General features: G+C 35.9%; 1 protein-coding gene across 2 annotated transcripts in view; it reads left to right on the forward strand.

Moving 5' to 3' along the window:
• LOC149844729 (succinate-semialdehyde dehydrogenase, mitochondrial-like) overlaps positions 1 to 14,890 on the forward strand; it is a 157,153-nt gene that overhangs the window by 119,822 nt on the left and 22,441 nt on the right. For both annotated transcript variants that reach the window (XM_089995230.1, XM_089995236.1), the window contains exon 17: positions 7,129 to 7,214. In XM_089995230.1, the coding sequence (XP_089851356.1) occupies positions 7,129 to 7,214 (86 nt within the window). The remainder of the gene's footprint in view (positions 1 to 7,128; positions 7,215 to 14,890) is intronic.

The raw sequence follows: 14,890 nt of genomic DNA on the forward strand, positions 1-14,890 counted from the left end.
TTGGATCCAGATTTATTTAAAGAGTGTATCAAGCACAATGGACCCCGGATTCATAGTAAGTTAGTAGATATTTATAATAATGTAATTGGATCCACAACATTATAAACAGGAACTGCATATGCATTAACTCTGAATTTGCATGCTTGATACATGTTAATGAGAAACAACATACGCAAATACATCTTTGAACAGTCTAATCAGCTGTGACAACATGTTGGAACCTTGCAAACAGGACCAAACTTTTATGGGTTAGCTGAATGTACGGTCAGCCCCTACACACACACACACACACACACACACATATATATATATATATATATATGCTAGACCTACGACATGCCTGGTTTGGGTCAGATACGATCCCAAACCATGGCTGCAACATACAAGGGCCAACTCTCATATATATATATATATATATATATATATATATATATATACACATATATATAACATACATGCATATTAAGCAAGATGTATGAAATAAAAAATCAGGGATATGAACATGGGAAAAGAAATCTGATCAGGCCAAAAGAGAAAACAGATCTTACTCAACCGCGTAAAATTTGTTCATGCTACTTAAGCCCAAAAGAAGAACGTAGCATGCTGGAATCTGCGACAAGTCTGGTTTGGGACCAGATCTGGTTCAAACTGTAATGAAATATATGGAAAAACAAAGAGTGCGTTAAGCACTTACAATATCCACTAATGAACAAACAAAAGGGGTAACACCCAAACCCACAAGAGACAACACAACATAAAAATATAAATGTCTCTTATTGAAAAGAGAGAGAGCTCTCAAGAGTGAAAAATACAAGAGGGGTTCACCCCTGTATATACACAAAAGAAGGAGAGGAGGGGTGGCCTTGTGGCCTTAAAAGAAGAGCCACCTATGGGGCTCCCCATGGAGTCGTTGGGAGCCCCCCAACGGTCACAAATGTGACCGTTGGGGGCCCCATCGACTCCATGGTGGGGCCCCTTATGTGGACAAAAAACAAAATAAAAAAGAGAAAAAATAAAGTGCAAAATAATTACAAAAATAAAAGTAAAATAACAAGTACCCCTATCGGGTACTTTTGAAATGTCTAAAATACCCCTATTGGGTATATTAGACAATATATATATATATATATATATATATATATATATATATATATATATATATATAGATTACACATGTATTTTAACACCTTCCCTCAAGCTTTACAGGGATATAACCGAAAGCTTGTTAAGGAGAAACAAAAAACGAGAAGCAACAAGGGCTTTAGTAAAGAAGTCCGCCAACTGGTACTCGGATGTGACGTAAGGAAGTGCTATGATTCCTCTTAGGTATTTATCACGTACGTAATGGCAGTCCATCTCAATATGCTTAGTACACTCATGGAAGGTGTGATTGCTTGCAATATAAATTGCGCTTTTGTTGTCACAACACATCTTCGAAGGAGTAGAGATGACAATGCCCATATCACTGAGGAGACTTCTTAGCTATACAAGTTCCATAGTTGTAGTGGCCATAGCACGATATTCCGCTTCCGTTGAGGACAAGGATACTTTATGTTGCTTCTTGCATCTCCAAGAAATCATAGTCACCTAAGAAAATACAAAAACCCGTAGTTGAGACTCTGTCATTGGGATTTCCTCCCCAATCCGCATCAGTATAAGCAATTAAATCAAGTGATGAGGAGGAAAGAAAAATCCCCTTAACGATCCTTAAAACTGCACTTATGTGCACAGTTGTAGGTGCATGCTGAAACTGACTGACAGAGTGGACGACATGAGCTATGTCTGGCCGAGTGATTGATAAGTAGGTTAGAGACCCAACAAGTTGCCGATAGGGAGTAGGATCCTCGAGAGGTGTTCCATCTTCCAATCTTAACTTTGCATTGATGACTCCAGGGGTTTCTATCTTCTTATCATCGGAGATACCAGACTTGGAACAAATGTCGGCAACAAGTTTCATCTGAGAGAGAATGTACCCTCGAGGAGAGTACGCCACTTCAATTCCTAAAAAATACCTTAAGAAACCAAGGTCAGACATGTCAAAATTTTCTTTTAAAACTTTCTTAATATCATTAATTCCTTGCTCATCACTTCCAGTGATGATCATATCATCATCATAAAGTAGTAAAATAACTACTGAAGACCCTGCACTTTTCACAAACAAAGCAGTGTCTGTATAACATCATCAAAAATTCAAACTTGTCATTACATTACTAAATCTATCATGCCAAGCCTTTGGGGCTTGTTTTAAACCATATAATGCCTTTTTAAGTTTGAGAATTTTATTTTTACCAATACATGCTCTTGGTGGGGGATCCATGTAAACTTTTTCATTTAATTCGCCATTTAAGAATGCATTTTTAACATCTAGTTGATAGATAGGCCATTTTTTGACTGACGCAACGGCGATAAGAGTCCTAACACTGGTCATCCTAGCTACGGGTGCGAAGGTTTCTTCATAATCTATACCGTATTCTTGAGCATATCCTTTAGCTACTAACCGGGCTTTATAACGTTCTAATTAACCATCACTTTTAGTTTTAATTTTGAAGACCCATCTACATCCAATCGATCTCTTTCCAGTGGGTAAAGAAGTTATTTCCCAAGTTTTTGCCTTTTCAAGGGCACTAAGCTCTAAGTTCATGGCTTCAACTCATTGGGGAATGTTTTTGGCTTCATTATAGTGTGAAGGTTCATGAAATGAGTGCAATGCAATTAGACAAGCTCTATACCTTGGAGTTAAGGACTCGTAGGAAACCAACCTATTAGGAGGATTGGAGATTCGATCAGATCTCCTTAAAGAGGTTTCTTCTATGTTGGATCCTTGAGAGTATTTTTCTAAGGCGCTCATTTGAGCATGTTGACCACGCCTAACATAGGTTTGGATTGGTCTATCACTTTCATCTTCAACATTGTCAAGAGGAATATCCTCTAGGTCATTCAACGACTCATTAGAGATTTCCTCTTCTTGAGGAGTCTCATCTTCTTGGGAGAGGAGATCAAATAAAAAAGCATATTCACTTTCGTCAATATCTTTAGTTTTCACAAAACCATTTTCATTTTCCAAAAAGGTTACATCTTTGGATACATAGAGTTTGTTATTTTTCAAGTCAAAACATCTAAAACCCTTTTGATTTTCTCCATATCCTAAGAAAACACATTCAATAGCTTTAAGAGATAATTTGTCTCTTTTATGTGTAAGGACAAAACATTTACACCCAAAAATTCTTAATCTATTGAAATCGGGTGTTCTTTCAAATAGTTTTTCATATGGAGATGTATTTTGTAAGGATGAAGATATCATTCTATTTATCAAGTAAGTTGAGGTTAAGGCGACTTCGGCCCAAAAACTCTTTGGAATTTCCTTGGAAATAAGGAGTGTCCTAGTGGTTTCCATGATGTGTCTATGCTTTCTTTCGGCCAAACCGTTTTGTTGAGGAGTCCTAGGACACGATCTTTGATGACAAATTCCATTCACTTCTAAATAATTTTGAAATTCATTTGATAGATATGCTCCACCCGAATCGGAACTAAGAGTAGAGATATTACTTGAAAATTGATTTTTGACTATCATATGAATTTTTTTGAAAAAGTCAAAGACTTCGGATTTTAAATTAAGAAAGTAGATCCACACATACCTAGTGTAGTCATCAATGAAAGTAACGTAATAGGAGTACCCTCCTTTGGACATGACCGGGGAAGGACCCCAAACGTCCGAATGGACTAACTTAAAAGGTCTTTTGGACACAAAAGTTCGATTTGGAAAAGGAGTGAATTTCATTTTGCCAAAAATACAACTCTTGCAAACAAAATGTTTCTCATTACAAAATTTATTTTCAAATGGAAAGAAGTATATTTTTGGGAAACTTGGATGTCCAAGTCTTTGATGCCAAATTTCAATATTTTTATCTTGGACATGGTTACAAAAAGAGTTAGTGGAAAGTTTCAAGTTGCTCATATAATAGAGATCTCCCCTCCTATGGCCTTACCCAATCTGCTTCCCGGACCGGAGATCCTGTATAGAGCAATCCTTAGTTGAGAAGGAGATTTCACATCCATAATCACATATTTGAGCAACAGAGAGGATATTTAAATTAAGTTGAGGTACCACTCTCACGTTTGGCACAAAGAAATCTTTGGAAAAGTTTAAAGTTCCAAAACTTTTTACTTGTAAAGATGTACTATCGGCAGTTGAAACATAGGAGTTTTTATAGTTATTACACAAATCGGAAAGCTCATTTTCAAGCGGGGTCATATGAAAGGAAGCTCCTGAGTCAAGGATCCAAGAAGACATACCTGGAGGAGAGGAAGAAGCTATGGTGACACCCGAGGTTGATGGTATCTTGAGTAGAGTTTGTAGTGCTTCCGATAGTTGAGCAAGAGAAAAAGACTCATTCCCTTTGATAGTTTCCTCTTTCTTTTGAGTAGCTTCTTCAACGAAGTAACCTTATTTTTATGTCCTTCATTCAACTTGGGACAATTAGGTCTTATATGACCCGGTTCTTGGCAATGATGGCAAATGGCTTTTCTATAGTTGCCATTATAATTATTTTGCCTTCCAAAATGTGGAGGTTTATAGGCTTTCACATGGTTGTCGGGTTTCGATACGGCCAAAACATCATCTCCTTTTTTAATCATGCCAATACGAGTTTCTTCTTGGCATATTTCGGCTATGGCATCTTCCAATGGAAGAGGCTTAGATCTATGAAGAAGGGAAGATTTAACTTGTTCATATTCGGGCCTAAGCCCATGTAAAAATTGGAAAAAGTGCTCTTTTTCCATTTGTTCTCTCCTTAATTCCACATCAACACTAGAAACCCACTTTGGTTCTAGTAAAGATAGTTCATCCCATAAGGGTTCAAGAGTGCTAAAGTAATCCCTTACACTCATTTCTCCTTGCTTGATAGTCCAGATTTTTTCTTAAAGAAAGAATTGACGAGCAAGGTCTTTTGAGTAAACATACCTTTCATAAAGAACCATGCTTCATTAGCCATCCGAAACTTAGCAATGTTGGCGCAAATCTTGAGCTCCACATTGTTCATGAACCAAGCAAGAATCTTGGCATGCTTACTTTCCCAATCTTCCACTTGAGATTGGTGATCTTCAATGGCCTTCATGCGGGCATTTCCTTCAAGAGCTTTTTCTTGATCACCATCCATCTTAGTGAGTTGGAGTTGTGGTTCCGGAATGGTGCCCATAACGTATCCCCAAAGTTTTTTACCTTTGAGGTTGTTCTCCATGGCGGCGGCCCACATCATGTAGTTGGAGCCATTGAGCTTGAAGGAGAGATCAATCTTTTGTTCCCCTTCCATTTAATCACTCACAAGAGGACAAACGAAGAGAGATACAACAAGAAAAAAAAATATAGCTACACAACTAGCTATATTAAGAAGAAGAGCATACACAAGGCTCTGATACCATGTAATGAAATATGCGGAAAAACAAAGAGTGCGTTAAGCACTTACAATATCCACTAATGAACAAACAAAAGGGGTAACACCCAAACCCACAAGAGACAACACAACATAAAAATATAAATGTCTCTTATTGAAAAGAGAGAGAGCTCTCAAGAGTGAAAAATACAAGAGGGGTTCACCCCTATATATACACAAAAGCAGGAGAGGAGGGGTGGCCTTATGGCCTTAAAAGAAGAGCCACCTAGGGGGCTCCCCATGGAGTCGTTGGGAGCCCCCAACGGTCACAAATGTGACCGTTGGGGGCCCCATCGACTCCATGGTGGGGCCCTTTATGTGGACAAAAAACAAAATAAAAAAAAGAAAAAATAAAGTGCAAAATAATTACAAAAATAAAAGTAAAATAACAAGTTCCCCTATCGGGTACTTGTGAAATGTCTAAAATACCCCTATTGGGTATATTAGACAATATATATATATATATATATATATATAGATTACACATGTATTTTAACACAAACCAGACCTCGCTGGATCAGTCCAACGCACCCCCATATATATATATATATATCTATTGTAATATCGTGTATTTTCACACTTAGTTAAATTTGAGATTTTCGAAAATTTGGCTAAGTATAAAAGAAAAATTGGTAAAACCTTGATATTGGCTGTCATCTTTTGAGTCTGGGCTTGGCCCTGGTCTCGTCGACAAGGTCAAGATAAGCAATCGAAACGTGAGAAAGAATTTTAGTTTCAACCTTTAAATTCAAGCGAAATTCGGGTTATTTTTGGGCGAATTTCGGAAACGAAATTCGAGTTATATATCGTTGGATGCGTCTTGAAATTCTGAGCATAACGATATTTTATTTTCCTTGATTCGGGCTACGGTTGGCTCGAAAATCACATTTTTTTCAAAAACTGAGCAGTTTGTCGGTTTGGATCCGGATTTGGATAAGACCGGATCTGATGGATTTTATCCAAATTAATATGGATTTGAATTCTATCCAAGACCCATATTAATCTGGATTGGATCCAGCTCAAGACCCATTTGGATTTTGAGATGGATTTGGATCTTAGATCCAGATCCATATCCAAATCCATGCATACAAAAAGGACAGCGTAATCTTAACATATTATAATCCATAGTATGCATATTATATATAAATGATATATTTGCATATGTTAATAATATATATAAACATATCATATACATTTTACATATCTTGTAGAAAATATAAACTTGTCATGACTCGGCCGAGTCACCGAGTTGACTTGGCGAGTCACAAGTCAACTCATGCTGAGTCGAGTTGCGAGTCAGTGGGTTTTAAAACATTGGGTGCAACCATTTGGATTCCATCTTGATGCACTCAGGCCAGAGACTGGTGCAGCAGACTGAATTTTATCTTGACTCGTCCAACTTGCCTTGTCATTAGCAGCATTTGCTAACTCCTAACTCTCTACCACTGAACATGGATGAGTTCTTTAGGTCAGTCATGTTATAGGACTTCCCCGAGATTTTGTATCATGAACAATCCTTGTTCCGAATCATCTCTGGCTACTTGATAACTTGATAACCCATTTACATCAGCTTAGCCAAGATCATTGCCATTATGCTTTTTGTGTATCTTTTGAATGTAAGACATTCTATTTCTCATGGTAAACTTGTCTTTAATTTGAAGTTTACATATCTTATGTATTTGTTCATTTTCTTTTGTAGGGAGGAAGTATTTGGACCTGTTGCACCTCTATTGCGCTTTAAGACTGAGGATGAGGCGATTCGGATAGCTAATGATACCAATGCAGGTAGCACTCATCATATTTAAAACTAACTGTGGAATTTCTAATTTGAAATGTACTGCCATGCTTCATCCTGCTAAGTAATGATACCAATGCAGGTAGCACTCATCATATTTAAAACTAACTGTGGAATTTCTAATTTGAAATGTACTCCCATGCTTCATCCTGCTAAGTAATGTGGGTTTCTAGCTTCCTATGTGGAACTTATCCTATGACTGTCTATTTGACGACACTTCTAGGCACCCAAGGTGTTGGTGTGGGACACGGCTGGACTAAGGAGACAGCTAGACATGCCTTAGACACAAGTTTTTTGAAGTGCAAGTGTCCAAAAGCTGGGCACTAGTGTCATGTGCCTGACACGGGAACACAAAGTGTCCAACACTTAGACATGAATTATCTATTTTATGACATGTGGTATCCTATACTTGGATACGACGTGCCCATGTGTTGACTCTTGTCACAGTGTCTCTTATGAGTCCTTTGCACCAAAATATAGAGCTTGCCTTATGTTCATCCATTCCTTTTGTGAATCATCTTCCTATAATGAGGCCAAAGACCTTTCTGATGTTAAAATACTGTGTATAGATCAAGGGTATTTTAGACATTTCTTTTTATGTATTTTTAGTACAGTCTATTAGGGACTGAAATACTTTTTTTGTTGTTTTTTGTTTATTTATTTTATGCTTTTAAATGTAAGCTTTTTTTTTACTGTTGAAGTGTCAGTCCAACAACTGTTGGACGGCCTCCCTTAATGCCTTGTGAGGCTCTATAAATAGAGCCTCACCCCATATGTAATGTTATGCTTTTTCTAAAGCATATTTTGAGTAAATACCATCTCTTCTCTTTTATTCTTGTGGGCTTTGTTCCTTTTATTCTATTGTGAATTCATATTTGTTGTCTCTTTTCTGAGATTGTTGTTGGTCCATTAGAGACCATTTTATATTTGTGCACTTGTGTAGCCTCTCATTGGCATTGTAATTGTGCACTTCTGTTTCATTACATGGTATTAGAGCTTGGCTCTTGAAGAAGTAAAAGCTATCTTGGGATTATTCTACTTGTGGTGGTGCTATTCAACTCGTGGTCATCTTCCAACTCCTCTACTCAAAAATTCTTGTAACCATTATGGGAGAAAGAGATTCTGCTTCCGTCATCTCCTACAAGCTCAATGAAAACAATTATTTGATGTGGGCAATGACAATAGAGAATCACATCAAAGAAAAAAAGCTATGGGGTTTTGTTAGTGGTACCACTAATGAACCACAACTCAAATTGACGAGAAGAGAAAGAGATCAAGTCAAAGCTTTGTTCGAAGAAGAAAAGGAGAAAGATTTGCAAGAATATCAAAACAAGATGGAGGATTGGGAAGCGAGCAATGCTCAAATTCTCTCATGGTTTATAAATACCATAGAGTTCAAAATCGCTATCAACATCATCAAGTTTAAGAAGTCATGAGATGCATGGATCTTTTTAAAGAGTACCTTTATCCAAAAAGATATGGCTAGGCTATATTATCTTTAAGATAAGGTACACAATACAAAACAAGGAGATAAAAGTGTAAGAGACTTTTACGGTATTTTATCTCCTATTTGGGATGAACTAGCCATGTTAGAACCAAAATGGGAGCTATTGAAATGAGATCTCAAATAGAAAGAGAAAATCTTTTTTTCTTTCCTTTATGGCCTTTGGCCGAAATTTGAGCAAGTTAGGTCCTCTTTGCTTCATAGGACCTCAACTCCTTCTATAAGTGAGGCTCTTGCTCAAATTTACCAAGAGAAAACAAGACTTGTTATGCACAAGTCTAATGATGAGGTCCTTGCTATGGCAAGACCCTGAAATTTTGTAAAAACATATAAACCACCTCACTTTGAGAGGAAATTCAATAGGGAAGGGCATAATGGAGGGGGATACAAAGGAAAAATCATTTGTCATCATTGTAAGAAACTGGGGCATATAAGACAGGATTATCCCAAATTTAAAAAAGTGGCTGTCGTAAGTGAAGAACCTCAAGAATCCAAGAAAGGGGGCAACTTCAATGATTTGACAATTGCCCAAATAGCGGAGGCCGTTTCACATATTCTTAAAGCTACTCCTACATCCGGCGCTGCCATTTCCTCTTCTTCTCCTCCGGGTAAATCTTCTTGGATTTTGGATTCTGGAGCTTCTTTTCACATGACTTATAATGAGTCTCTATTATCCAATTGCACTAATTCATACTTTTCATGTGTATCAACCGCCGATGGTACTTCTTTAAAAGTCAAAAGTATAGGAAACCTCAACAATATTTCAAAAAACCTTTTTGTTCCAAATATGAGGGTTATTCCAAAATTCGACTTAAATTTTTTTTCAGTTTCTCAAATTTTTGATTATGGGTGTAAAGTCTTTCTTCTCATCTAAGGCTTGTTGGGTGCAGGATCTTTAGTCAGGGAATCTGATTTGGTAAGGCCATAGAAGAGAAGATCTTTATTATATGGATTCCTTATGTTTACCCCAAAACTCCTTTTGTAATCATGTCAAAGACATTAATTTAGATCTTTGGCACAAAAGATTAGGACACCCAAGTATATCCAAATTATCTCATTTTCTATTTTTGGAAATTTTTTATAAAGATAAAGATTTTGTAGGTGAAGATTGTATACTTGAAAAAATGCAAATGATCCCTTTTGGATTTAGAACCTCCTTGTCTAATGAAAATTTTGAATTAGTGCATTCGGATGTATGGGGTCTCTCTCCCATTATGTTAAAAGGTAGATATTCATATTATGTTACATTCATAGATGATTTTAGTAGACATACTTGGATTTACTTTCTTAAACTCAAATTTGAAGTCTTTTCGTGTTTTAAAAATTTTCATAATCTTATTAAAAATCAATTTGAAACAAATATTAAATTCTTCCGCTCCGACTCAGGGGAAGAGTTTTTTTCAAATGAATTTCAATCATATTTAAAAACTCATGATATTGTACACCAACGATCTTGACTTAGGACCCCTCAACAAAATGGTATTTCCAAAAGAAAGCATAGTCACATCATTGAAACTATTAGGACTCTACTTATTTAAAAAGAAGTTCCAAAAAAATTTTGGGCCTAAGCCGCCCTTACTGCAATATATCTAATAAATAGAATGCCTTCTCAAATATTGAAAAACAAATCTCCTATTGAAAAACTTTTTAAAATTTCTCTCGACTTGAAAAAGCTAAGGGTAGTTGGATGTAGATATTTTGTGCTTCTTGAAAATATAACAAACTCTCTCCTAAAGCTATAAAATGTGTTTTCTTGGATATGCCGAAAATAAAAGAGGTTATCAATGTTATGATCAAACAAATGATAAACTTTATGTTTCTAGAAATGTTACTTTTCTTGAAAATGAAAATGGATTTGATTTTGTAAAACCTAAGGAAGAATCCGAGTGTGCCTTATTTGATTTGTTACCTGAATCAAATAATGAAATTGTTGATGATAATGACATTGGTAATTTCGAGTCTATTAATGACTAGTGAAGAGAGGGAACCATCTCATAATCTCTTACAATACTTTAGACAAGATAATGGGGAGCATCCATGTGCTTTTGAAAGATATAATCAATCAACAAATATTGAAGAAACTAGAGTTAGAAGATCTGAATGATTATATGGGCCTCAAACTAGATTTGTCTCTTATGAATCCTTTTCTCCTAACTATAGGACTTGTCTTGTAGCAGCTATTCATTCATATCATGAACTATCTAATTACAATGAAGCTAAAAACATAAAAGAGATGAGTTGAAGCTATGAAAATAGAATTAGGTGCATTACATAAGGCACATACCTGGGCAATTCAACCTCTCCTCAAGGTAAAGAAGGCTATAGGGTGTAGATGCGTCTTTAAAATCAAAACAAAAAGTGACGGGTCCTTAGAACGATATAAAGCAATATTAGTTGGAAAGGGATACTCTCAAGAATATGGAATATATTATGAAAGAACATTTTCCCCAGTAGCCCATATGACCACAGTTAGGGCATCCATTAGAAAATGACCTATATATCAGTTAGACGTTAAGAATGCATTCTTAAATGAAAATTTAAATGAAGAAGTGTATATGGATCCTCCCCTTGGTTTGACTATTGAAAATGATATGGTTTTTCGTCTTCAACAGGCTTTATATGGGCTTAAATAATCTCCTAAAGCATGGTATGATCGGTTTAGTGACACTCTTTCTACAGCTACTTCACTCATTATTCTCCTTTTGTATGTTGATGATATGATCATCACGGAGAATGATAAGAAGGAAATTGAAGAAATTAAAATTATGCTTAAAAAATCTTTTGATATGACTGAGCTTGGTTTTCTGAGATATTTTTTAAAAATTGAAATAGCCTACTCGCCAAGAGGGTACATTTTGTCTCAAATCAAGTTTGCAACTGATATTATTGCGTGGTCGGGAATCACTGACACAAAGTATTCCGATACTCCTGAAGTGATAAATGCAAAAATGAGAGTTGAAGACGGAGTGTTATTAGATGATTCAACTCCTTTTAAGCAACTTATCGGATCATTAATATATATATCTATTACCAGACCAAACATTGCGCATGCAGTGCACAATGCAAGTCAATTTCAACATGCGCCCACGTCGGTTCACATGAGTGCAGTATTAAGAATAGTTCGATACATTAAGAAAACTATATCTAAAGGGTTATTCTTATCCTCTTCATCATTTTTAAATCTTATTGCTTATACTGATTCTGACTGGGGAGGAGATCCCAATAACCGTTACTCAACTACTGGTTTTTGTGTGTTTGTAGGTGATTTCCTCATCTCTTGGCGATATAAAAAACCAACAAAAAGTGTCTTTATCCTCCACGGAAGTTGAGTACAAAGCGATGGTGTAATGTCCCTAAAAAATCCAACATTTTTAAAACTTTCTCAAACCCCAAATTTTGAGAAAAATTTAAAACTTTTTATTTATATAAAGAATTCACATGATTCCCAAAAGTAATATACCAACAAGTTCATTTATGACCACATTCCAACTGTTCCAAATACTAGATGGCCCATCTGAGCGCAAGCGCGAGTGTATATTAGCCTCTCAGTATCAGATCTAGTACGAAATCATCCATAGACACAACTTGATTGAGACTATTACTCTAAAGGCTTCTCACATGTGAAAAAGGAAATGCAGAAGACAAAACGTATCAAGATTTAAGATAATTGAAGAGTTACATAAAAAATTAAAGTTCTAAACCATATGCAAGAATATAATAGGAATGAAATGACATAATTTAAAAATGTTCTCATTCCAAAATATTACACTTCTTTAAATGTAAGGATTCAGAGAAAAAGTAGAATTTACACAAGTTTTTAACTATCTCAAAACTTTTGCCTGATCCCTCCAGGAATCGTATTAGGTAAGAGTTGAGCCTTCAACCACGCAGCAACCCGTGCTTCGCTTCAATCCTCCACGAGGTTATCTGTAAATATTGTAGGGCATCAACCACATGCTCGTAGGAAACCAAAACTAAACTTGAAGAATGCAATTTAAGTTGAAATGATGCAATCAAGTGTAATTCCCATCATTTTATAAATGAGAGTCAAGGGAATCCACATCATAATAATAACATGATATTCAATCACATAAACCATCATTTATTGCATGACATTCATAATCACATCACTTGTATGCATGGAAACTTAAAATCATTCTCATTTTAATTCATGGCATTCAATTTCATATTCATTCATATACATGATAATCATTTGCATAAATGAATGAAACTAATAGTTTATAGCATACCCCAAAGTGAAGTAAAAGTGCAATATATCATGAAATGCCATCATTCACTTTCTTTATGCTCAAAAGAAACATGCTCAACTTATGACTAAGGCATGCATTATTTCAAATACATATTCACATGACATTTATCAGAATATTTATGCACTTTGCATTCAAATATAATAATAGAACATGTCCTATTTTGACCCTTCTCGTGTACCTCGCACACACAAGCACTTCACATGCATCAACCAAGCCCTTAGCTTGTAACAACAGGTCAAATCATATGACCAAGCATAAACATGTCTTTTTTATTCACATGTAACCAAAATTCATGTGCAATAATCATGCAAACTTAAAAGTCTCTACATGTTCACAATATATGATTATGCATATGGAAGCAGTTATCCTAAAAATCTAATTAATTGTTTCTCTTGTTATTCAAATCTATCTGGTATAAAAGAGGGTATGGACATCCAGAAACAACCATAGGAGTATTTCATTATTCTATGTATTTTTTATCACCTTCCTATGGCTTAACTGGTTCTTTCCCAAGTGATTCAACCCTGCAATGCAACGATTGGGAGAGCAAATCCATGGTCTTAGGTCTTGGCCTACGCCAAACCAAAATCGTTGGCGACAAATCGGGCATGCATCCTTAACTCTGCAGAGCTGTGGTCCTACCACTTAGGACTCATTGGTAGACCTGCCTCCTAACCTCCGTGGGACGGGGACAAGAGGCACCTTCAACTCTCGAAACACATGTCCCACGAGGTTTGTACCACCCTTTCCTCGGGAGGACATGAGATCGGAACGGATCCAACCATCTCAGATAGCCTTGCCTTGTTGGTGCCTCAAATGGACCCATGGTTCGGGGTTATCTTTATTATTAAGTCATAGGTTAGAGTCAAGCATTATATTCTCATAAGATAACCCTCTCATGCCCTCATGCATGAATTCAAAAGTCTATGTCACTTGTATAACTTAAACTTACATGCTTTCATGCATGATATGAAAATCTATGCCACTTGCATAATTGAAATTTATATGCTCTCACTTATGTTCATAACAAATTTGTATTCACTTTCATGCATGACCCTATTATGTCATTATTCAACTATACATGCTCAAATGCATGATTCAATTCTAACATGATTTCATGCATGATTTAATCTCAACATGCTTAACACAAGATACACTCACATAAGCTATTGTACATGCATAAATAATTTCACTTTTTTATACTCAAAACACATCACATCATACTTGCACACATTAACAGGATGTACAAAAAATGTAATCATCATCACAAGCATGATGCATTCATTTTAGGTATGTCTTCATGATACAAATTTCACATGCATGACAAGCTCAATAAAAATTAATGTCATGCAAGCATTTGATGCAGTCAATTCAAGTACAACAATACAGTCAACATTCATTTCACAACAATGTCAAACATGTACCTGCAACAAACATACTCCAATATCCCGCTAATTACAATTGTCTAGCATGGTCTCCGAACTACAATTGGTCTCCGAACTACAATTGTCAACCGTCCTATATATGCACAACTAAGTGAGTGTGTGAGCAGAAAAGTATTGCATTCAAGAAAGTAATTAACCTCTGATGTACTTGCACCACTTACTTACCACGGGTATTTACATAATTTGTATGTTTTTGTATTTGCAGTTTTCTTTTTCTTTTTGCATGGCATTTTTAGCCGCATGCGATGCTTAGCACTAAGCATCGCGCAATTTGCTCAGCTACGCACCTGCAACGCACAATTATATAGGCAATACAATACAATTCAAACATTTTCTAGCAATGTGACTGTGCTACAAATTCAGTGTATATTAACTAACTTTTAGATTCTATCATACAACATGAATAACATTCTAAAATTTGAGTTTAGGAATCCTACCTTTTTGAT

Source organism: Nuphar pumila, chromosome 2 (genome assembly GCF_984573655.1).
Source record: "Nuphar pumila chromosome 2, dmNupPumi1.hap1.1, whole genome shotgun sequence".
Taxonomy (NCBI): domain Eukaryota; kingdom Viridiplantae; phylum Streptophyta; class Magnoliopsida; order Nymphaeales; family Nymphaeaceae; genus Nuphar; species Nuphar pumila.